Raw genomic sequence first — 24,624 nt, forward strand, 5'->3', positions numbered from 1 at the left:
AGGGATTTCTTCTCTGAGAGGGTAGTGAATCTGTGGGATTCTTTACTGCAGACGACGAAAGAGGCTGGGTAGTTAAGTATGTTCAAAGCTGAGATAGACAGATTTTTAATCAGTAAGAGAATCAAGGGTTATGGGGGTAAGGCGGGAAAGTGGAGTTGAGGATTATCATATCAGACAAATCTCATTGAATTGCAAGGGGCAATTTAGCGTGGCCAATCCACCTACCCTGCACATCTTTGGGTTGTGGGGGCGAAACCCACGCAAACATTGGGAGATCAAAAAGACAATTTGAGGAGATTGTTTTCTGAAGTGTTTCAACCATACAATTATTGGTACATCTCCAATTCATTCCACTTTTGATTCGCCAATTTTCTTTGGCCTTGGTTAATATTAAGTCACCTCTTGGTTCACAAAAAGCATATTTTAAAGAAGACCAAATAAATCTCTGTGCTTCGTATTTAAAATTTCAAAAGGTTGCAACAAGCAGAATGGTAGAAAACAGATGCAACAACCCTCGCAATCATGCTCCGAAGGGTTTTGGCACCGAGCTATTAATTTGTGGATCTAACTTTATAATTAAATAGTCCGCACTCTGGTACCTGTTTGCCATTGTGTGTCACTGATGACAGGATGGTCCGTAACGTTTTAAATCCCATTGCAATATCCAGCAGATGGGCAGCAAAGAAAAAGTTGTTATAATGACCCAGCACTGACATAGTCATGTACCAGGCAAGGTACAAGAAGGACTGCAAGCAAAGAGAAACAGGCATAACTAACAGACAACAGAACAGCAAAAATACATTGACTGCCTGAGCTACAGTTCTAATTGAATGTCCACTTATAGTGCTGAGTTTTAAAATAACAACAGAAAATGCCTGAAATACACAGTTTCACAAGAATCTGGGGCGAGATTCTCCGACCCCCCGCCGGGTCGGAGAATCGCCGGGGGCTGGCGTCAATCCCGCCCCCGCCGGTTGCCGAAGTCTCCGGCACCGGATATTCGGCGGGGGCGGGTATCACGCCGCGCCGGTTGGCGGCCCCCCCCCCCCCCGCTCGATTCTCTGGCCCGGAAGGGCCGAAGTCCCGCCACTAAAGTGCCTGTCCTGCCGGCATAAATTGATCCACCTACCTTACCGGCGGGACAAGGCAGCGCGGGCGGGCTCCAGGGGGGGGGGGGGGGGCGCCGGGCGATCTGGCCTCGGGGGGTGCCCCCACGGTGGCCTGGCCCACGATCGGGGCCCACCGATCCGCGGGCGGGCCTGTGCCGTGGGGGCACTCTTTCCCTTCCGCCTCCGCCACGGTCTCCACCATGGCGGAGGCGGAAGAGACTCCCTCCACTGCGCATGCGCGGCCGCTGATGCTCCCGTGCATGCTCCGCCCGGAGATGTAATTTCCGCGCCAGCTGGCGGGGCACCAAAGGCCTTTTCCGCCAGCTGGCGGGGCGGAAATCCGTCCGGCGCCGACCTAGCCCCTCAATGTTGGGGCTCGGCCCCCAAAGATGCGGAACATTCCGCACCTTTGGGTCGGCGCAATGCCCGTCTGATTGGCGCCTTTTTGGGCGCCAGTCGGCGGACATCGCGCCGTTTCCGGAGAATTTCGCCCCTGAAAACTGAACAAACGTTAATGCTTCACGTAGAAACCTTTAATCAGAATCTATTCTGTCTTATTTCATGATTTGCTGTTCAAATATAGTTTCAATTTTGCAGTCTTTTTTTTAAACGTTTCTTGTGTGCAGCTATATTTTGCTTGTGCATGCTGCAAGGTTCTACTTGTCAGCTTGTTAGGGGTAATTTCCTTCCGGAATAATTGATTTAAAGCAAAGGCAGAAGGCATATGGTGTGCAAGTAAGGTATTTAAATCACCACGGTGACCACTTTCCAGCGCCAGCTTGTATTACTCTGCACAACCAACAAATAGATGTGATCCTTGAAATTCCCCAAGGGCTTCTGCCAGTCTTCCATCTTTAGCGATTTGCTCTATCGTTTCCCAGTGGAATTATGGTGGGAAATGGTAAAAAAAAGATGGAAGATCATGGAGAGACTTCGCCATTGCCCAACACCAATATCGTAATCGGCGATCAGGCGGCGAATCGACTCTGACGCCCAAATCGGGGCTGGTGCCAGTTTGATGATCAGCCATGCTCCGCCCCCTCGGAAATGGTGTCATCGCATCGCGCACCGCGTGTCGTAGCAACGGCGTTGGCCAGTCATCCTCCGGTCGACCTGCGAAGCTCCGCCCCCAATGGGCCAAAATCCCAACGGTGCGGGACATGTGTAGTCTCAGCAGTCAGGATCCTGGAGTGGCAGCTGCGGACTGTGTCCAGCGCTGCAACACTTGGCCGGGATCAGTGCCGCTGGCCAGGGTCGCTTCCGCGAGGGCTGGGGAGAACGGTGGGGGGTGGCCTGTCGGGCCGCGGCTGGCAGGTCGGTTCCGCACACGGCCGGTGCCATGTTGCCAGCCCTGCACATGCGCGGCCAGGGATCTAGCCATTCTCCAGCCGTTTTCGCCGCGGGGGCTGGGAGTTTCACCCGTCCTCGAATCAGTGAGGGTCTGCCCCGATTTGTTTTCACGTAATTGTCCTGCGTCCCTGGCAGGTTCCTGCTGCCGTCGCGTCGTACAACACGGCACCGGCCATGCATGGACCTGCCCACCATCCGCGTCCCACAGGCCATCCTCTGGAACCCCCCACCAGTACCCCATCCCTCGCGTAAACCCCCCTGGCCAGCAGCACGGATCCAGGCTGTGTGTGGTGGTGTTGGATACTGTCCACAGCCACCACGCTGGGTTCCCGACCGTTGAGACCACACGTGTTCCGCACTGTCGGGAACTCGGCCCATTGGGGTCGGAGCATCGCGGGAGGGCCGGTCGATGACGCGGCAATGCCGTTTCAACGGCGCGACATGATGACACCATTTCCGAGGGGGCGGGGCATGGCTGGCCGGGGTCAAACCACCGCCAGCCACAATTTGGGCGTTGGAGTTGATTCTCCGCCCGATCACCGATTACGATATGGGCATTGGGCAACGGAGATCCCGCCTGTGATGTATGGTGGTTGGTAGTCTTTCAACGTGTTGACAATCTTTGCAAAATCAACACTCAGTGAAGGATAAATAATGTAAGTTGTTGGTCAAGCTCCTAAATAGGTTGAATGTATTTGTAAATTAGGAAAAAAATAAGGGGAAACAAAAAAAAGTTCCAGGTTTTCTTTGGGATTTTTTACAAAAAGTTTTCTGCTCTAAATTCCCCTGTTTTCCCATTGAAAAATTGCATTGCATTTGATGTCAATGGAATCTTTGAAAAGTACTGGTGGTTTTTGTTTTCATGAAATGTTTCTATCTATTTGGATGAGATTTATTCTGCTTAGTCTCTGTCCACATGTCCTGCTAACTTTTTTCACTGCATGTCGCTCAATACCTCATAGCCTAAATTGATTTCTCACCTAATCATTCAGTGACCGAAAGCTGTTGAGTGGCAGATATGCAGTGCCTGCTGTACAAATCCCAATGTTTGATTATCTGAGCCCACGTTCTGTCAATTAACAGCAATCCCCTAATCTGCTGCTGGGTAATCCTGATGCAATTCACATGCTCAGCTGAACCAAATGGCTCAGAATCTGGGTCCATTGGGTTCCATAAATACACCAATAAATCAACTGTGCCTAATGTGAAACACATGGGGTTAAATATTAGGAGCCTCTCACGGGCAGAAAATCCCGAGGGTGGACTTGTAAATTGGGACACCATGCCATTGGTGGCATGCATGCTACCGGTCCCGCCATGATTTTACAGGCACCAAGTCCTGGGCCCCCGGTGCCAATCAGACATACCCTCGCCAGTTTTGCCTCCCTCTTCCACTCTCCCCTCCCTGCCACCCTCGATGGCCTGAGAGAGATCTAGATGGATTTAGCTGGAACTGGAGGCATTCATAGCTCCTCTTCATTCTGGCTATCTGCAATACTGCAGTGGTCACCAACCTGGTGTGGCACAGGGCTGCTGGCCTGTGTGAGGTGGGAGTTCCTCCTGGAGATGTCTGGAGGTCCTGTCTCATGTTAACTAAAGAGCCCGCCAGCCATAAAATTAAAGTAGAAGGTGGGCTTGCCCCCAAAATTTACGCTTGGGTGCGGGAAGCCTTACAATTCAGCCCGAGGGTGAAATGAGAAAATGATAGCCCATTGGCACCATATTATCACTTGGTGCTACGGTTAGTGCTGACATAACAAGCATTAGTTCCAACAGAATTAAATGGGAGGAGGAGAGCAATGGAAAAACATGGTCACCAAAATGTGGGGTACATGCAACTCTGATCGTAACCACGACACTATGGTGACATTGTTATATTATTGGACTCCTATGGGCAAATCGTTCAGAGAACATAGTATTTAAATTTATCATGGAAGTTTGAGAATTGAATTCAGTTTAAATTAAAATGTGGAAATGAAAATATGGTGCCAGTAAAGTGACCACAGGTTGTCTGAAAAAAAACACACTGGTCCACTAACATCAATAGCGATGGAAAACTGTCATTCTAACCCTGTCTGGCCTACACAATCACACCAGTCCCATATCAGTATGGTTGGCTCTTAGCTGCCCTATGAAGTGACCGATCGAGCCTCTTAGTTGTGTAAATCTTCTAAAAGGTGAATAAAAATTTTAGCAATGAGACAGGCCATTCCCCTGCCATTTTATAGAAACATAGAAAATAGAAGCAAGAGGAGGCAATTCGGCTCTTCGAGCCTACTCTGCTATGCATTATGATCATGGCTGATCATCAAGTTCGATACCCTGATCCCACCTTCCTCCCATTACCCTTCATCCCTTAGCCAAGAGCTGTATCCAATTCCTCTTGAAATTACACAATGTTTTGGCTTCAACTATTTTCTGTGGTAGCGAATTCCAAAGATTCACCACTTTCTGGGTGAAGAAATTTCTCCTCACCTCAGTTCTCTATTCCTATACTCAAATCTTCTTGCTATGAAGGCCAACATATCATTTGCCTTCTTTACTGCCTGCTGTACCTGCGCACTTACTTTCAGAGAAAGATGCACAAGGACACCAAGGTCTCACTAAGTATCTACCTCTCTTAATTTACATCCATTCAAAGAATAATCTGCCTTCCTATTTTTACTACCGAAGCAGATAACCTTGCAATAATCCACATTATACTGCAGCCGCTGTGCATGCGCCCACTCACTTAGCCTGTCCAAATCTCGCTGAAGTATCTCTGCATTCTCCTCACAGGTCACCCTCCCACCCAATTTTGTATCATCTGCAAATTTGGAGATTAAACATTTAGTTCTCTCGTCCAAATCATTAATATATAATCTGAACAGTTGGGGTCCTAACGTCGATCACTGCAGTGCCCCACTAGTCATTGCCTGCCAATCGGAAAAAGATACATTTATTCCAACGTTTTGCTTCCTGTCTGCTAATAAACTTTTTCTCCATCTCAAAACACTATCCGTAATTCCATGCGCTTTAATTTTACACATTAATTTGCCATGTCAGATCTTGTCGAACGTCTTCTAAATAAACCACATCCACCGGTTCTCCCTGGTCAACTCCGCTAGTTACATCTTCAAAGAATTCTAGTAGATTTGTCAAGCATGATTTTCCTTTCGTAAATCCATGCTGACTTTGGCTGATTAGACCACTGCTTTCCAAATGCTGTGCTATAAAATCCATAATAATGGAGTCCAGCAACTTCCTTACTACTGATGTTAGGCTCACTGATCTATTGCTCCCTATTTTCTCTCTACCTCTTTTTTTGAATAGCGGGGTTACATTCACAACCCTCCAATCTGTAGGAACCATTCCAGAGTTCAAAGGATTTTGGAAAATGGCCACCAATGGAGCTGCTATTTTTAGGACCACTTCCTTACGTACTCTGGGATGCAGATTATCAGGCCCTGGAGATTTATCCGCCTTCAATCCCACTAAATTCCCCAAATCTATTTCTTCACTAATACTAATTTCCTTCAGTTTCTCACTAAAACTTGTGCTTCTCCGAACTTCCGGTACATTATTCATGTCTTTCTTTGTGAAGACAGAAGAAAAGTACGAATCTAGTTCCTCAGCCGTTTCTTTTCTCCCTGTTATGAATTCCCCCGTTTCTGACAGTAAAGGGCCTACATTAGTTTTTATTCATCTTTTTCTCTTTACATAACTGTAGAAACGTTTACAGTCAGTTTTTATGTTCCCCACTAGTTAACTTTCACATTGTATTTTCCTCTTATAAATCAACCCCCCGGTGTGGAAGGGAAATTAACAATTAAATACTGCTGAAATATTCTGGTTTCGGCCTTATTATGAAAACACATTGTCCTCCGAAAGATAACAAAATGTGTACTCGAGTTGTTCTTAGCCAAGGGCAAGAACATAAGTACTATATATTTCATCGTACGTACTTTCCAAGGTCTATTTAATATAAACATGCCTGTTTACTTCAGATTATAAAAATATGCTGTCTTCAATCAAATCTCAGAGTGCAGTGCAAGTCTTTGCAGCTAGAACACTCTCTCTCGCAAATATATTTGTGTAAATAAATTTCCTTAAATCGAATCTCAAGGAATTTATCTTTATTATGATTTCCACGACACTTGGTCTGCCTTCGCTGAATTTTGAACTGTTCCCAATCCTCAGGCCGATTGCGTTTTCTTGCTAATTTGTATGCCTCGTCTTTGAATCTACCACTATCTCTAAATTTCCCTTGTAATCCATGGTTTGGCTTACAAGGGAAATTCTGGAGCGGAAATTCTCCACAGGTCCCTTTCTACTCATGTGCCAAATAGGAATAAAAAACTTTTGGAGTTCACCTATTCGTTCCTTGAATGCCTGCCATTGCCTGCCTGCTATCTTTCGTTTCTGTAATGTTTCCCAGTTCGTCATAGCCAGCTCATGCCTCATACCATTATAGTTACCTTTATTGAGGTTCAGGACCTTGGTTTCAGAATCAATTACCTCACTATTCACTTTGATAAAGAATTCGACCATATTATGGTCACTCATTCCCAAGGGTTCTCTCACAAATAGATTGCCAACTAATCCTTTCTCATTGCACAATACCCAGTCCAAGATAGCCTGTTCCCTTGTTGGTTGCTCAGCATATTGGTCCAGAAAACCATTCCGTATACGCTCCAGAAATTCCTCCTCTATTGTATTGTGATTATTTTGAGTCACCCAATTTACATGCAGATTAAAGTCACCCATATTCACAGATGTTCCTTTATTAAATGCATCTCTGATTTCCCGTCGAATGCTATTCCCAACATTACCACTGCAGTTTGGTGGTCTGTATTCCACCCCGACCAATGTTTTGGCCCCTTGATGGTTCTTAACTCTACCCAGACAGATTCCCCATCATCTGTACTAATACCTTTCCTGGCAGCAGGTAGGACATTTGTCTGCGCTTGGTCCCTGCCTTGGAGAGGGTTTACTTGTTGTGTTTCCTGCATGGTGAGCGGCAGCGGCAGGATGAACATAAAGTGAACATCAAGATGGAGGCAGAAAGCTAGTGGGGTCCCCATACACCACCTTCCCACCCGATTAACCCCCCCCCCACCCCCGCTCAGCACCAGGCTTGCCATAGGAAGAACACAAGATTACATAAGAACATACGAAGTAGGAGTGGACCATTCGGTCCCTTGAGAAAACTCTGCCATCGCAGTTGATCAGATTGTAACCTCAACCCCACATTCCTGCTTACCCCCAGTAACATACATAGAATTTACAGTGCAGAAGGAGGCCATTCGACCCATCAAGTCAGCACCGGCTGTTGGAAAGAGCACCCTACCCAAGCCCACACCCCCACCCTATCCTCATAACCCAGTAACCCCATCCAACACTAAGGACAATTTTGGACACTAAGGGCAATTTAACTTGGCCAATCCACCTAACCTGCACATCTTTGGACTGTGGGAGGAAACCGGAGCACCCGGAGGAAACCCACGCAGACACGGGGAGAACGTGCAGACTCCGCACAGACAGTGACCCAAGCCGGGAATCGAACCTGGGACCCTGGAGCTGTGAAGCAATTGTGCTAACCACTATGCTACCGTGCTGCCCAAATCTTTCACCTCTTTGTTAATCAATAATCTATCTAGCTCTGCCTTAGAAATATTCAAAGGTTCTGCTTCCCCTGCCTTTTAAGGAAGAGAGTTCCAGAGACTCACGGCCCTCTGAGAGAAAAATGTTCTCATCTCCGTCTTGAATGAGTGAATCATTTTTGGTTAAACAGTGACACCTGGTTCTAGATTCCCCGATGAGGCAACATCCGCTCCACATCCATCCTGTCAAGACCCTCAGGATCTTAAAGTTTTCGAGCAAGTCACCTCTTACTCTTCGAAACCCCAGTGGATACAAACCTAACCTCTCCAACCTTTCCTCATAAGACAACCCGCTCATCCCTCGAATTAGTCGAGTAAACCTTCTCTGAACTGCCTCTAATGCATTTACATTTTCCCTTTCATCTTCTCAGATAAGGAGATCAGTACTCTACACAAGTGCAACACTGATAAAATGTGATTTGGGATGGATGAACACACCTAACAGCTCAAAACTGGACATCACTGAAGTACTGTGGGCCATCAGCAAAAGCGGAATTATATAAACCACAATCTGTAAATTCTTGCACTGATATATCTCTCACTCCTCCTCCATCAAGCCAGATGGCTCTTTAAGATACCTGCTGGAGGGTTAAGAAGCAGCATTGATGCCGTGCACGATCTTGGTCATTCTACCCTCTTAACTTGAGAGGGTAACGTAAAAACTCCCAATGTTGCAGAATAAAGTAAATGTGAAAACCCTGTGCAGGCACACCCATCACACACATACACATATGCATGTGTGCACACGTATAACTGAATGATAAAAAGCAATCATTAGTACTGTGAGAAAGGTTCTTGGATTCGGATTTTGTTTATTGTCACGTGCACCAAGGTACAGTGAAAAGTATTTTTCTGCGAGTAGCTCAACAGATCATTAAGTACATGAAAAGAAAAGGCAATAAACGAAAATACATAATAGGGCAACACAAGATACACAATGTAACTACATAACACCGGCATCGGGTGAAGCATACAGGGGTGCAGTGTTAATGAGGTCAGTCCAAAAGAGGGTCTTTTAGGAGTCTGGTATCAGCGGGGAAAAGCTGTTTTAACAACTAATGTGTTTATCCCTGAATATCATGTTCAGTTTCTGACCCCTATTTGATACTTACATTATCTGTGAACACCACTCCCAACTTCCAGATCTGGTACTTGACATCGATAGTGTTAAGCCTGTATAAAACAAAAAAAATCAGCTGATTTGAACCAATAGTGTCAAATAAAGGATGCAGATCACAAACACTTCATAGAAATTATTTTCCTGGCACAGAGAGTAAAATATTACAGAAGAATAGAAATTTATTCACCCATAGAATTAAGATTAAGTGTGCTGTTATAAACTAAAAATAAGTGAATATGCTCAATTCCTGATGACTCGTTAATAAATCTGGAGTGATTCGGTAAATTTTTCAGTCCGGATCACATCTCCTGACAACGTTCAGTACAGCAACAATAAATTATATTTATTTAATACTTTAACACAGTAAGCATTTTCTAATTCTTCATGTAAGTGTAATCAGATATTAGACAGATGGTAGTGATTAATCGCTTGGTCAAAGAGGTAGCTTTTAACGAATGACTTAATAGAGAGGGAAAAGGTAACACGTCAGAGGGAACAACAGAACTTAGGGTCTAAGCATTTGAAGGCACATCCACTGGTTGTAGAGTAATGCAAGTGGGGAATGTGCAAGAGGCTAGAACGGGATGTGTGCAGAGATCTCGGACGATTGGTCTATACCGGCCAATTCTCTTGGTTCTTCTTCCAGATCATGGGGTCTCTGCCATTTTAATGCGGCCCTAGATTCCTGAGGATTTCCTTTCGGGACAAAGCTGCCCTGCTGTTGTAGAAAGTACAAGCCAACCAGAACCATGTGAGTTAAAAACAGGTCAGAGCGTTCCCTGTCTCTCACCTCTGATTCTGTCAGTATCGCTTGGTGTCCTCCCAAAAGCATGCAGAAAAGCTAATGATGAATATCTAGATCCGATTATGAGTGCTAAACCTTCTCACAGAGTGGGCCTTTACTGGAGCTCACCGTCCGTTTAAATTGCCCCGATCAGGAAGGTAGGGAAATATCAGGACTGAGAGGGCGTAGTACACTTCAGATGCAATATTCCTGTTTAATACTCAGACAAAAAGGGCTCAGAAATATTGGCCCAACTATGTTCCATAGTTAAATACAAAACACTTTCCAACATGAGTACTAATCTGAAATATCATTGAATCCAGCATCTTAAGAGCCACAGATCCCAATGCATCATTGATCCACAAACAAAGTGATGATTACAACATACATAGGGCCATGAATACAACAGGGCTGATTTCCCTGAGCACTCAGCTACCACTCGTGTCTCCATCACACCGTTTGCTCTTTATGGAATTCTGTCACACTAACAGGAACACATTTCCTGACAGGTTGCTCAAAGCACATGGTACAAAATCAACACAATCTGGACATTGAATAAATTACAGCTGATCATAATATTTTATTCAACTCAATTTAGACAGGAACACATACTGTGGTTAACTGGCTCTTCTGTCTGATTGATATGTACCTTTTACATCGTTGTCACCTGTTATGCCTGGTTAATTCTCAGAAAATATTGTTTAATTAAATCAATCAGCCAGAGCTTTCAACCTAAAGAAAATGTTCGTGAGGTTGTGGAAAAAAGTCATGGAAATTGCACATTTAAGCCAGAAATGACTGCCTGCTCCGTAAGCATGTGAATGCTTAAAATCATTTGACAAGATGCACTATAATTGCATTCTAAATAATGAACAACATTCTAAATAAAACAACATTCTTTTTAAAATGGTCAATTCACCCCCATCTCCCAATGTTAACTGATCCTTTAAAGAACTCCAGGATCTAGATGGGCATCTTCACCAACGACTAATCAGTTCTTCAGCGTGCCATATCCTGTTCATGTACCAAGTTTTGTTGAAATCCATCCATTAGTTTTTGACATATAGGCCCAGGTTCCTCCCACGATGGAGAGCCTCTCCGTTGTGGCAAAAACTGCAGACGTGCCACAAACTATAAGTCACGGCCCAAACACAGAACTTTCCATTTTCGTGGGGTGGGAATGGGGGCAGTTCACATTTCACACGTGTTCTAGGAGGCAGCTGGCCATTTAAATTATCAGTTGCCTTCATTCAAGTTGGACTTTGTAGCCCAGGAGTGTGAAACATGAAGTGTGCAGAAAGGAGCTGGCAAAAGCTGGTCAGAACTCTGTGTTTTTCTCTGGAGACCCAGGGTGCCCGTTTGGCGAAGTAAGGTACTCCTTTGATATGGTCCCAGGACACCTTTGGCGGGTGTGAAGTGCTCCCTAGAATTGTTACAAGTAGGTATAAATGTGCGGAAAATGTGTATGAACTCATTGGCCACGATCCACCAGCCGCATTGTGATTTCGCTTGAGTGCGGTGCAGCCAGAGGATGCTGGGAGAGGCCTCCTGCGGGTTTTCTCACAGCCTTCATGTCTCGTGGGATTTACCCAGGTCCCATGAGGTGTCAGAGTCAGAATCACTCCCAAAAGGGGCGTGATCAAACAGCGCTCATCAAAGTCGGTTTTAACTCGACGTCGGCGAACTTACACGGGATCTACCGGTCTACCCAGCGAGGCCGCAGCCGGGCGCCGATCAGTGCTGGTCCACATAAGCCTGCAACAGGTGGAACGGCACCCGGGGGATCTCCCAGGGTATCGGAGACCCCTGGGTGGTCAGGGTCAGTGCAGGGTGGCCACTTGGCCCTCCCCCTGGAATGTAGGCACCTTTGCACTGACCCAGCTGGCACCTTGGCACTGTTACCCTGGCACTCCAAAACTGACAAAGCACTACCTTGGTGCCAGTGCAAGGGTGATTGTGTGCCAGGGTGGCACTGCCAAAGGTCAGGGGCTGAGGGGGGCCATGAACACGAAAGGGTGGTGAGGGGGTTTGAAGGGTGGGGGGGCTGTGCATGGCAGGTAAGTAGGGGCCGAGGCCTGTCAGGGTGGGGGGTGGGGGGGGGGGCTGAAGAAGGTGGATCCCCAGAGTCCCCATTGCGGTGTGTCCTCACTTTGGGGGTGGGGGTGGGGGGGGGGGGGTAGTGCCCATTTGTGTGGCTGGTGACATTGCCCATGGGTGGGGAGTGGGGGACACGCACCCATATGCCTGATTAGAGATTGGGGTAAACCTTTCAAAATGGCAGCCCAATCTCGGAGCTCAGTTCCCCAGTGCTGAAAACAATTCTAAATGTGGGCTAAACCGGTGAGAAACTCCCCAGGGTCCAAAATAGTGACTAAAATGGATAGCAGTGGGGAACTCGCCGGCAGAGCTCCCTAAAAAACCCGCCACAAATGAACTTAGAAGTTTAATTCCATTTAATTCCACCCATTAACTTTAAAGCTCATTGGAACTGTCAACAGGCCTGTCAAAATGAACTGTCAAGGAGATCAGTCTAAGTACAAATAGGAACTGTCAAAAGTGCTGCCCATTAAATTGGGAGTATTTAAAAAATATTGCTCCCTGTCCCACTCTGCCGGTTAACATAAGCTTGAAGGCTTCCATTACCAGATTGGTGCTGCATGACTGATTTCACAAGCATCCATTACTGGTGGGGTGCCTGCAATTTCACAATTTGATTGATAGCGACAAGTAGTTATAGAGTTTTTGAAGTGGGACTATGAATTCCAATGCTTGTTCTTTTGAGGGATTGGACATTTGAATTAAATTTGTTATAAGCTTCATGAAGAAATACAAATGTAGTAAATTCCATGAATGAGTATTTTGTTCAATATAGTGAATTCTGCAAGAGGCACTCAGAGCTTTACACAGAAACATACATAGAAAATAGAAGCAGGAGGAGGCCATTCGGCCCTTTGAGCCTGCTCCGCCATTCATCATGATCATGGCTAGTCATCAAGTTCAATACCCTGATCCCGTTATCCCCCCTATATCCCTTGATCCCTTTAGCCCCAAGATCTATATCTAATTCCTTCTTGAAATTACACAACGTTTTGGCCTAAACTACTTTCTGTGGCAGTTAATTCTACAGATTAACCACTCTCTGGGTGAAGAAATTTCTCCTCATCTCCATCCTAAAAGGTCTACCCCTTAGTCCCTTTAGTTTATAGAACTTTATTTTATCCTATCTCTGCATGAGGATTGAAGTCTGCCTATGATGGATATTTTGTGAGAAGGCACAGTAGTTGTAAGGGCAAAGGGTAGTGGGTGACGGCCATGGGTCGCCATTGACTTCAGGAAGCACAGTATTCTACACGCCCCTGTCTGCATCAATGGGGCCGAGATGGAGATGGTTGACAGCTTCAAATTCTTAGGTGTGCACATCACCAAAAATCTGTCCTGGCCCACCCACGTTGACGCTATGACCAAGAAAGCACAACAGCGCCGATACATCCTGTGAGAACTAAGGAAGTTTGGCATGTCCACATTGACTCTTACCAACTTTTAAAGGTACACTAGAGAAAGCATCCTATCGGGCTGCATCACAGCCTGGTATGGCAACTGCTCGGCCCAAGACCGCAAGAAACTGCAGAGTCAGGAACACCGCCCAGTCCATCACACAAACCCGCCTCCCATTTATTGACTCTATCTACACCTCCCGCTGCCTTGGGAAAGCGGGCAGTATAATCAACTCGTCCCATCCGGCTTACTCGCTCTTCCAACTTCTTCCATTAGGCAGAAGTTGCAAAAGTCTGAGAACACGCACTAACAGATTCAAAAGCAGCTTCTTCCCCGCTGTTACCAGACTCCTAAACAACCCTCTGATGGACAGATCTGATTAATGCTACACTCCTGTATGTTTCACCTGATGCCGGTGTCTATGTATTTACATTGTGTACCTTGTGTTGCCCTATTACGTATTTTCTTTGCATGTACTAAATGATCTGTTTGAGCTGCACGTAGAAAAATACTTTTCACTGTACCTTGGTACTCTGGTGGTATGTATTAGGGGTAATACGGTACACCATGAATGCCGAGGAGCTATTGGAGGACAGATGCTGGGTCCCGATTGGATCTGCCACCTACTGGGCTCCACCCAGATAGGCGGGGTATAAGAACCCGGTTTACTCCCTGCAGCTGCATTCTGTGACTGAGCTGCTGGGGAACAAGTCTGCTCAATAAAGCCTCGATTGAAGTTCTCTACGTTTCGCCTCGTGTGTGATCGATGGTGCTACAATTTATTGAGCAGACTTAAAAAGGAATACGGAGCTCCGGATCGCCCCGGAGTGCCTGCGAATCGGCCCCCAAGCAGCTAACGCAACATCGGCGTTTAAACACTGGCTGGCGTGCTTTGAGGGGTACCTCCGAACGGCCCCCGGCAGACCAACAGAAGACCAGAAGATGAAACAGACCTACATTAGGCCCGTCAACCAGGTCTACGCACGCTACAATCTCGCGACGAGACGACAAATCTCCGGGGAATCGCTGGACGAATTCTTCAATGCGCTGACGATCCTGGGAAGAAACTGCGACTGCCCAGCGGTAACGGCGAATGAACATACGGACCTCCTGATCAGAGATGCTTACGTAGCAGAGACTTTTAGAGAAAGACTCTCTCGGACTCACAGAGGCACGGGCCCTTGCAGCCTCCCTCGACGTGGCCTCCCAAAACGCCCGCGCCTATGCCCCCGACCGCACTACAGCCCCTTGGGCTCCGTGGACCCCCGTCGCGACCGACCCCCTCCCCCGGCACCCCCCAAGCGTGCGCGGCCAGAATCCCAGACCACCCGGGGGGCCCCGCTGCTACTTTTGAGGGCAGCCGAAACACCCCCGCCAGCACTGCCCGGCCCGCTCGGCCACCAGTAAAAGCTGCAGCAAGAAGGGGCACTACGCAGCGGTGTGCCAGTCCCGTGGGGTCGCCGCTATCTCGGGGAAGAAACGGGACCACGGGCTCAACCCCCCCAGCGACCCACTGGCTGCGCCATTTTGGACCCTGGACACAACGAGGGGGGGATGGGCGCCGCCATTTTCCTACCCACGGGCCGCATGCGATCCATGGGAGCGGCCATTTTGTCCACCCCCAGCCACGTGCGACCCATGGGAGCGGCCATTTTGTCCACCCCCGGCAGCGTGCGATCCATCTTAGCTGACAGGCAAGGACCCCAGCGTGGACGGCTCCACACTGCCTGAAGCCAACGATCTGATGCACCAACCACGTTTGGCATCGGTGACCCTCGACCAGTCGCGGCCCCGGACGATCCAGACGACGACAAAGGTGCTGGTGAATGGGCACGAGACGCCGTGTTTGATCGACTCGGGGAGCACGGAGAGTTTTATTCATCCGGACACGGTAAGACGCTGTTCCCTTGTAATTCGGCCAAGCACCCAAAAAATGTTCCTGCGGCGGGGTCCCACTCCGTTGCAATCAAAGGGTTCTGCATCGCAAACCTAACGGTGCAGGGGACAGAGTTCAAAAATTACCAGCTGTATGTCCTCCCCCATCTCTGCGCCCCCACTCTCCTGGGGTTGGACTTCCAATGCAACCTCCAGAGCTTAACATTTAAATTCGGCGGCCCTATACCCCAACTGACTATCTGCGGCCTCGCGACACTCAAGGTCGAACCGCCCTCCTTGTTTGCGAACCTCACCCCGAATTGCAAACCCATCGCCACTCGGAGCAGACGGTACAGCACCCAGGACCGGACATTTATCAGGTCCGAAGTCCAGCGGCTGCTGAAGGAAGGCATAATCCAGGCCAGCAATAGTCCCTGGAGAGCTCAGGTGGTAGTAGTGAAGACAGGGGAGAAGCAGAGGATGGTCGTGGACTACAGTCAGACCATCAACAGGTACACGCAGCTAGATGCGTAGCCTCTTCCCCGCATAACCGACATGGTCAATCGGATTGCACAGTACAAGGTCTTCTCCACCGTGGACCTTAAGTCCGCCTACCACCAGCTCCCCATTCGCCCCGGTGACCGCAAGTACACTGCCTTCGAAGCAGACGGGCGGCTATACCACTTCTTAAGGGTTCCATTCGGCGCCTCGAACGGAGTCTCAGTCTTCCAACGGGAGATGGACCGAATGGTTGACCAGCACGGTTTACTGGCCACGTTACCGCACCTCGACAACGTCACCATCTGCGGCCACGACCAGCAGGACCACGACGCCAACCTTCGCAAATTCCTCCAGACCGCTAACGCCCTCAACCTCACCTACAACGAGGAAAAATGCGTGTTTAGCACCGACCGTCTAGCCATCTTGGGCTACGTAGTGCGTAATGGAGTGTTAGGCCCCGACCCCGAACGCATGCGCCCCCTCATGGAGTTCCCTTTCCCCCACTGTGCCAAAGCCATGAAACGCTGCCTGGGCTTCTTTTCTTATTACGCCCAGTGGGTTCCCCAGTACGCAGACAAGGCCCGCCCACTAATCCAGTCCACTACATTTCCCCTGTCGACAGAGGCCCGCCAGGCCTTCAGCCGCATCAAAGCGGATATCGCAAAGGCCACGATGCGCGCCATCGACGAGTCCCTCCCCTTCCAAGTCGAGAGCGACGCATCCGACGTAGCTCTGGCGGCCACCCTCAACCAAGCGGGCAGACCTGTGTCCTTTTTCTCCCGGACCCTCCACGCTTCAGAAATTCGCCACTCCTCAGTAGAAAAGGAGGCCCAAGCCATAGTGGAAGCTGTGCGACATTGGAGGCATTACATGGCCGGTAGGAGATTCACTCTCCTCACTGACCAACGGTCGGTAGCCTTCATGTTCGATAATGCACAGCGGGGCAAGATAAAGAACGACAAGATCCTGCGGTGGAGGATCGAACTCTCCACCTACAACTACGAGATCTTGTACCGTCCCGGAAAGCTGAATGAGCCGCCTGATGCCCTATCCCGCGGCACATGTGCCAACACACAAGTGGACCGTCTCCAAGCCCTCCACGAGGACCTCTGCCACCCGGGGGTCACTCGCTTCTACCATTTTATAAAGGCCCGCAACCTCCCGTACTCCATCGAGGAGGTCCGAACAGTCACCAGGAACTGCCAAATCTGTGCAGAATACAAACCGCATTTTTTCAGGCCAGATAGAGCGCACCTGACAAAGGCTTCCCGTCCCTTTGAACGCCTCAGTCTGGATTTCAAAGGCCCCCTCCCCTCCACCGATCGCAACACGTACTTTCTTAACGTCATTGACGAATACTCCCGTTTCCCCTTCGCCATCCCCTGCCCCGCCATGACCGCGGCCACGGTCATTAAAGCCCTCGGCACCATCTTTACCCTGTTCGGTTTCCCCGCCTACATCCATAGCGATAGGGGGTCCTCCTTCATGACTGACGAGCTGCGTCAATTCCTGCTCAGCAAGGGCATAGCCTCGAGCAGGACGACCAGCTACAACCCCCGGGGGAACGGGCAGGTAGAGAGGGAGAATGGAACAGTCTGGAAGACCATCCTACTGGCCCTGCGGTCTAGGAGTCTCCCAACTTCCCGCTGGCAGGAAGTCCTCCCGGATGCCCGTCATTCTATCCGGTCCCTGCTGTGCACCACCACGAACCAAACGCCTCACGAGCGCCTCCTTGTCTTCCCTAGGAAGTCCGCTTCTGGAACGTCACTTCCGACCTGGCTGGCAGCCCCTGGACCCATCCTGCTCCGGAAACATGTGCGGGCGCACAAATCAGACCCACTGGTGGAAAAGGTACATCTACTCCACGCCAACCCGCAGTACGCCTACGTGGCGTTCCCAGACGGCCGACAGGACACGGTCTCTCTGCGGGACCTGGCGCCCGCCGGAGCTCCCCACACCCCCCCAACACCAATCACCACCCCCTCACTCCCACTGGTGCACCCCACAGCCACCCCCTTCCCGGGGGGCATCGGTTCTCCTCCCAGGCCCGCCCAGGAGTAAGGAAACAGAGAGGGACAGCGCGATGCTCCCAGAGTCGACCGGACCCGAGCCAGCACCACCACCACCACCACCACCCAGGCTGAGACGATCGGAGAGGGCGACCAGAGTGTCATCTCGACTCATCGAGTCGACTTAAGATGTATATAGTTCAGTGGCCCAGTAAAGCGGCATTGTTGTAAATAGTTAACGCTGTTAATCGGGTAAAATGTGAATAATCCAGTGGCCCAGTAAAAGCGGCATAGTTGTATATAGTTCAATGGTTAAGGCACCGACCCTGTAAACCCCGACCACCATACCACCCACCACCCCGCCGGGTTCTTTTTTAACAAGGGGAGAATGTGGTGGTATGTATTAGGGGTAATATGGTACACCATGAATGCCGAAGAGCTATTAGAGGACAGATGCTGGTTCCCGATTGGATCTGCCGCCTACTGGGCTCCACCCAGAGAGGTGGGGTATAAGAACCCGGTTCACTCCCCGCAGCTGCATTCTGTGACTGAGCTGCTGGGGAACAAGTCTGAACAAGTCTGCTCAATAAAGCCTCGATTGAAGTTCTCTACGTCTCGCCTCGTGTGTGATCGATGGTGCTACATTCGGTACACGTGACAATAAACAAATCCAGATGGTTCAGAGGCAAAGGACCATGGGAGGTGGATACCGGGCAAAGTTGGAACTGGGCTGGAAAGGAGCAGGAGTGGTGACAGCGGCATATATTGGTAGAGAGGGTTTAAAGGGCCATGGGGTTGATTGCATTGGCATAGGTTGGCATGGATAGGGGTTGGATACATGGCATGAGGTGGTACAGGTTGACGTGGATGTGTGTGCGGTGGCGGGATGAGGGTTGGAGAGGTGTTTCATGTTTTTATAAACATTTTGGACACAGTGCTGGAGTCCCTATTCAGGCCACCCACCAAGCCTACCTCTGCACCCACCATCCTCCTCCTACTTCACGGATGCCCGCCCCAAATTATGGGTGGCACGGTAGCACAGTAGTTAGCACTGCTGCTTCACAGCACCAGGGTCCCATGTTCGATTCCTGGCTAGGGTCATTGTCTGCGTGGAGTCAGCATGTTCTCAAAAATTTAGAGTACCCAATTATTTTTTTCCAATTAAGGAGAAATTTATCATGGCCGATCCACCTACTCTGCACATCTTAGGGTTGTGGGGGCGAAACCCATGCAGACACAGGGAGAATGTGCAAACCCCACACGGACAGTGACCCAGAGCCGGGATTCGAACCCGGGTCCTCAGCGCCGTGGGCAGCAGTGCTAACCACTACGCCATGTGCCACCCGTCTGCACGTTCTCCCCGTGTCTGCGTGGGTTTCCTGTGGGTGCTCCAGTTTCCTCCCACAAGTCCCAAAAGGCATACTGTTAGATAATTTTGACATTCTGAATTCTCCCTCAGTGAACCCGAACAGGCGCCGGAGCGTAACAACTCGGGGATTTTCACAGTAACTTCATTGCAATGTTAATGATGTAAGCCTACTTGTGAAAATAATGATGATTATTATTAAATTTTAATATAGCCTTCCCCCTCGACTCCCCACTCCTGGACTGAAAATCCGATGGCCAGGCAGCCATTTTTAAAAGTCAGTTTTACTGAGGAGGGTATTTTCCTGACTTTGCGACCCGACTCATGGACCAAAATCCAGGCCCTATTGTTTGCAGGCAAACTGACTAAAAAGGTGAAGACTTTACCTCCTGTGCTCAGTGGCTGGTTCACTGATGTCCTCCGAGGCAAGAGAAACTGTGGCTGCAGTCTCGCACAGTATGGTTGACTTTTATTACCTCAGAAATGGTTTAGCTGGTCACTCAGTTGCAAAATAGTAGTTAATGAAGAAGACAGCCTCGCCAGCACCTTCTCAGGCCTGTAAGTGAGGCCTGGCCAGAAATACCCATGCCTGAGGCCAAAGTGTGTAAAAGAAAAGAACCAAGGCCTGCTAGTGTCTAAATATTTGTAAAGTAACAAAAATCACAACGTACTGCAAAACCTACAGCATGTGTATTTCTCAAAGACAAAATGCCTGATGATTCTGATATATCTACACATCTGAACTTTTTGGAATTAATTTTACGGTCATTAAGCAACAATGTTTTAGTTGTTTTGCTTTGAAAGGAAATCTCTGCAATGAATATTTACGATTTGTTTCCAATAAAAGCCGCATGAATTAATGAATTTGCGGTAATTTTGCAAACAAAATGAATCCATTTTCCATCCAGCTGTCAGCCACATTAGAAAATGTGTGTTTTAATTGTGCTCAGAATGGTGTCATTCGCAGGAGCATAGCAATTAATTGTTGCAAAAATTCCTAATCGATTGGTCACTTAATTTAATACAGATTATAATTCAAAAAGGTATAATGAGGTGAATGGAAAGTCACTTTAACTATTGGTAGATTTTCAAATGGTATAATTTGTACCTCACAGTCACCTAACTTTATTGGAAAGATAGGAGAGGCTGATCACCCTGTTTTGGGTGTAAATGGGATGATGGCCAAGAGGTCCACCATGGTGTAAGGGACACCTCCGCCCAAAACCAATGGGGGGTTGACCTTTTGACATCTGCAGGGTTCAGAAATCATTTTTGACTGATTCAGTGCTGCCACCTCGACTTGTGAAGATCGACTTCCTAAAATTGACTCCACAGGATCATTTGAACGAAGGAACAAGGTAAACAACAACTATTTGCATTAATAGAGCACCTTTAACACGGTGAAACATACCATACCTCTTCACAGGAGTGTTAGCAACAAAATTGGACAGAGGGCCACGTGAGGAAATAAAGGTCCCCATAATTTACAGGAGACAGGAAGGGAGCATTTTGACCAGATGGAACCCCACTGACTTTACCAGCAGACACATCACTTCTTCATATCTCTTTTCCTTCCTGTCGGATAGAGTGGTTTTTGCCCGGTCCAGGACAGACAGCTGGCAACGGTCAAAGCTGCAGTCCGTTGAGGACAGCCCTGGAAATTCAGAAGGACTGGGTTTTGCTGGGATGGTGAGATTGGGAGAAATTGGAGTACGAGGAGAACTGAAAGATTTGGCCTCAGAAGATGGGGTGCCTTGCTGGCCAATTGGGCATAAGATATGCTTACAGAGTCAGCAGAATGTGCCTGGCTTTCAAGGAAGGTTGCAGAAAAGCACTTAACCTGCTTAACCCGTGAGCTTCCACCTCCATCCTCCTGACGGGTTTCCTGAGCCATGGAAAATCTGGCCCATTAAATTCAAATCAAGTTCCCAATTCACTTTGGGAACCTGGTTGAAATATTATAATCAGATGCCTCGCCTCTCCAGACAGGCGCACAGAACTGTCAGGTGTACATCATCAGCAGCTTCATTGTCCCATTAACATAACTTTTAACTTTTTACTCTTGGCTAAATCAGGGTGACTGAAACTTTGGGTCATGACCCCCCACCCCTCCCCCTCTCCTCCATAGTGGGGTTGAAAGGTGAGAGGCTGGATTCTCCGTTTGGGAGACTATGATGCCAGCGTGGGAACAGTGACGCTTTATGCCTGGATAAATGACGCAAAACCTCCACTGATCCTCCATCTGGTGGGGGACTAGCAGGCACGCAGAGTCGGGCCGCTGGCCAGAGAATTGCCGGGTCCATGGCCGCGCATGCACACAGTGGGGGCCTGCAGTGGCCACGCCGTGTAACATGGCGCCGGAATAGTGCCCCCTTTGGCCAGGCTCACCACCACCGGACCAGCCCCACCTGCGCTCCAGCCCCCGCCAAAGCCCACCTGCCGCGGATTGGCTGCCCTCCCCCCCCCGCCCACCCCCCGACTGAGGCGGTGCTGGACTCAATCTGCAGCCACCAAGCTGGGTTCCCGAAGACAAATAGCACGAGTAACCAACAGCATCGGGAACTGGGCCCATCGGGGGCGGAGCATCGGGGGAGGGCGTCAGGTAACATCCCGAGGCCGTCCATATGGCGTGGAGGGGGCGGAGCATCATAAAAGTGGCGCCGTCCCCGATTTCGGCGCCAATGGGATTGCCGAACGCGACTTCATCGTCGGAGACCGGAGAATCCCACCCGAGATTTTGGGGTCACAAGCTCTGAGGCAGCAATGGCTACCACGGAGCTTGGACTGAGTTTTGACAGCTGTAAGGCCGCTTTAAATCCTCGCATTTTTTTTTAATTGGTGGGTGTCACCTAAAGAAATGCTCTCTGAAGTGTGATTGATGCTGTGAAAAAATAAATCCTTTGGTAAGGTAGGTCTTTGGATGTTTCTTCTTAGAAACGCTGCCTTTTCATCATCTCCTTCAATGCTCAGCTCCTACTCTCCAAGCTGAAGCTTCTCCCCTGCCCCGTGAAGCAACTCAAGCCTCATGCAAATAAAACCTCCCCTCCCCCTGCTCAATAACTCCAGTACCCCCACCCACCCACAAATATTGTCTGTGATTTACCGGCCTCATTGTGCCTCGCGAGATCTTAACTCGCGATCTGGATCCAGTGAGGGCGGGATCCAGATTTGTGTATTAAAGTGCCCAATTAAGCTCAGTTGTTTGTGGTAGAGTTACCCAAGGCCCGGGATCTAACGCCCGCGCCTCAGAGATCCCCCCCGCAAGTGCTGTTTAACACTGGTCGACACCAGTGCGGACTAGGTGTACCGGCTCTTGGATGGGCCTCCAATGTGATCAGGGGCCCCTGTGTGGTCGGGCTCTAGGAAGGGTGGTACCCTGGCACGCCCAATGCAACCCAGGAACCATGGTGCTGCCAGCCTGGCACCCTTGAAGTGCCACCCAGGTTCCACTGTGCCATTTACAGGGTGCCTCGTATCAGGTGTCTGGGCAGCATCATGCCCGCGACGGGGATCGGGCCGGGGGATAAAGGTGGGGCGTGGGGGACTCGAGGACAACCTCTTTGGTAAGTTGGGGCATTGGGGGGGGTCCAGAGGCCATGTTGTGGGTTCAGAAGGCCGCCCGATCTCTTCCTGCACTGCAAAGGGAGCTCGTTAGTGCAAGAACAGGAATTAATTGCGGCCTCGGCGGGGCATTTCTCGCTGAGAGCGCAAATGAAGCAGGGTCCCGTTTAATAGCGGGGTCGTTCTCGGCGCTACTAGTCCAGGAAACACCCAGCTAAATGCGCTCAACACGGGACTCTGCTTAATTTCCGTTAAACTGCGCCCATTCGTTCTGAGGCCACATGGGGCCTGAGGCATTAAAATGGGCTCACACTGGGAACATTTGGCAAACACTGGGTTAAATCCAAATGTTAGACCGAATTAAATCAAGGAGGGAGTCAAGTCAAAAAATAGACTTTGAAACATCAACTGAAGAAAGTTCAATTGTATCTAGAGATGGTATCCAGCTTTAATACTGACTCTAATACATCATAAACACAAAAGGCCCAGTAATTTAAATTAGCACAGCTTCTCTTTTTAATAATTTAATTGGATTTTGCCAGCAGCAGGCATCTTGCCATTGTCAAGCAATATTTTTTATCTTGACTGTGAAGGTACATATCTGGACTCAGTATAATGGGAGAATCTCAAACCGGTTTGTAAAATAAGTGTGACCTGTGACGTTACCTTCAAATTCCACCCAATAATTCATTCTCATTTGAAAAGAAACTAACCTGCCTTTCCTCCGATTTACTTCTCGTGTATTTTGTACTCAGCAAGACTGTACTGATAGAAAGATTAGGGGCTGGTTTAGCACAGGGCTAAAAAGCTGGCTTTTAAAGCAGACCAAGGCAGGCCAGCAGCATGGTTCAATTCCCGTACCAGCCTCCCCGAACAGGCGGCGGAATGTGGCGACTAAGGGCTTTTCACAGTAACTTCATTTGAAGCCTACTTGTGACAATAAACGATTTTCATTTCATTTCATTGCAGAATATGGAAGACGATATGGCTTACACAAGGTAAACGTTGGGATTATTGCGTAGGAATGAAAAAAACGCTTAAATTTAATCGCAGGATAAAAAAATGAATAGCTCATTTATTGGTGAAGTCATCCTTGAAAACGGGCTTTAAAGTCTTTACATTTATTTCGCAGTAATCTTAGAATTAAGGACCTGTGTTGAAATCTTGATGACAAGGATGAAAGCAAAGATAGCCCCCACATGCCTAACATACTCTTGCTATCCTCAATCCCTTGGGAACGGATTGAGAAAGAAGGTACGAGACACAGGAAGCCAGATGAAGGCCCGGCCTAGATGTGTCCGGTCATTTGCAGCAGGATATGCCCAGTAGAGTTGGAACACGCATTTCTCACCTTTGTTTCTGATGAAATCAGGAAACATCCAGAGGTTTGCTCCCACAGGCTTTTTGAAGTCCGCGACATTAAGCCTTTGGCTTCCGGGCAAAAGGGTGGCTAAAATACTGGACTCTGCGCTTTTATAGCTAATTAAACCAAATGGCTATGGCGGTAGCAGTGTTACTGCTATCTTGAATGTTTTTGGATCATCAGTTGTTTCGATAATATCCGAAAGCCACTTATGTATTGTAGCGCACAAAGACTCCATGAGACGAATATAGTGAAGTCGATGAGGCTTTATTAAGCGTGTCTGTTCCCCAGCAGCTCGATAGTAAACTGGCCTGCGGGGGAAGACACCGGCTTCTTATACTTCGCCTTCAGGGCGGAGCTTGAGGTCAACGGCCAACCAGGACCCGGGATCTGTCAGCCAATGACATTAGGGCTTCCAGTCCCACATGACCCCCAATACATACTACCAC

The 24,624-nt window shown here is 48.7% G+C and overlaps 1 protein-coding gene across 1 annotated transcript in view; it reads right to left on the reverse strand.

The window, feature by feature from the left end:
- ryr2a (ryanodine receptor 2a (cardiac)) overlaps positions 1-24,624 on the reverse strand; it is a 1,117,859-nt gene that overhangs the window by 20,322 nt on the left and 1,072,913 nt on the right. The window contains exons 96-97 of the mRNA XM_072511661.1: positions 9,214-9,274; positions 600-746 (exon numbers count right to left, since the gene is read on the reverse strand). Of these exons, the coding sequence (XP_072367762.1) occupies positions 600-746; positions 9,214-9,274 (208 nt within the window). The remainder of the gene's footprint in view (positions 1-599; positions 747-9,213; positions 9,275-24,624) is intronic.

Source organism: Scyliorhinus torazame, chromosome 1 (genome assembly GCF_047496885.1).
Source record: "Scyliorhinus torazame isolate Kashiwa2021f chromosome 1, sScyTor2.1, whole genome shotgun sequence".
Lineage (NCBI taxonomy): Eukaryota > Metazoa > Chordata > Chondrichthyes > Carcharhiniformes > Scyliorhinidae > Scyliorhinus > Scyliorhinus torazame.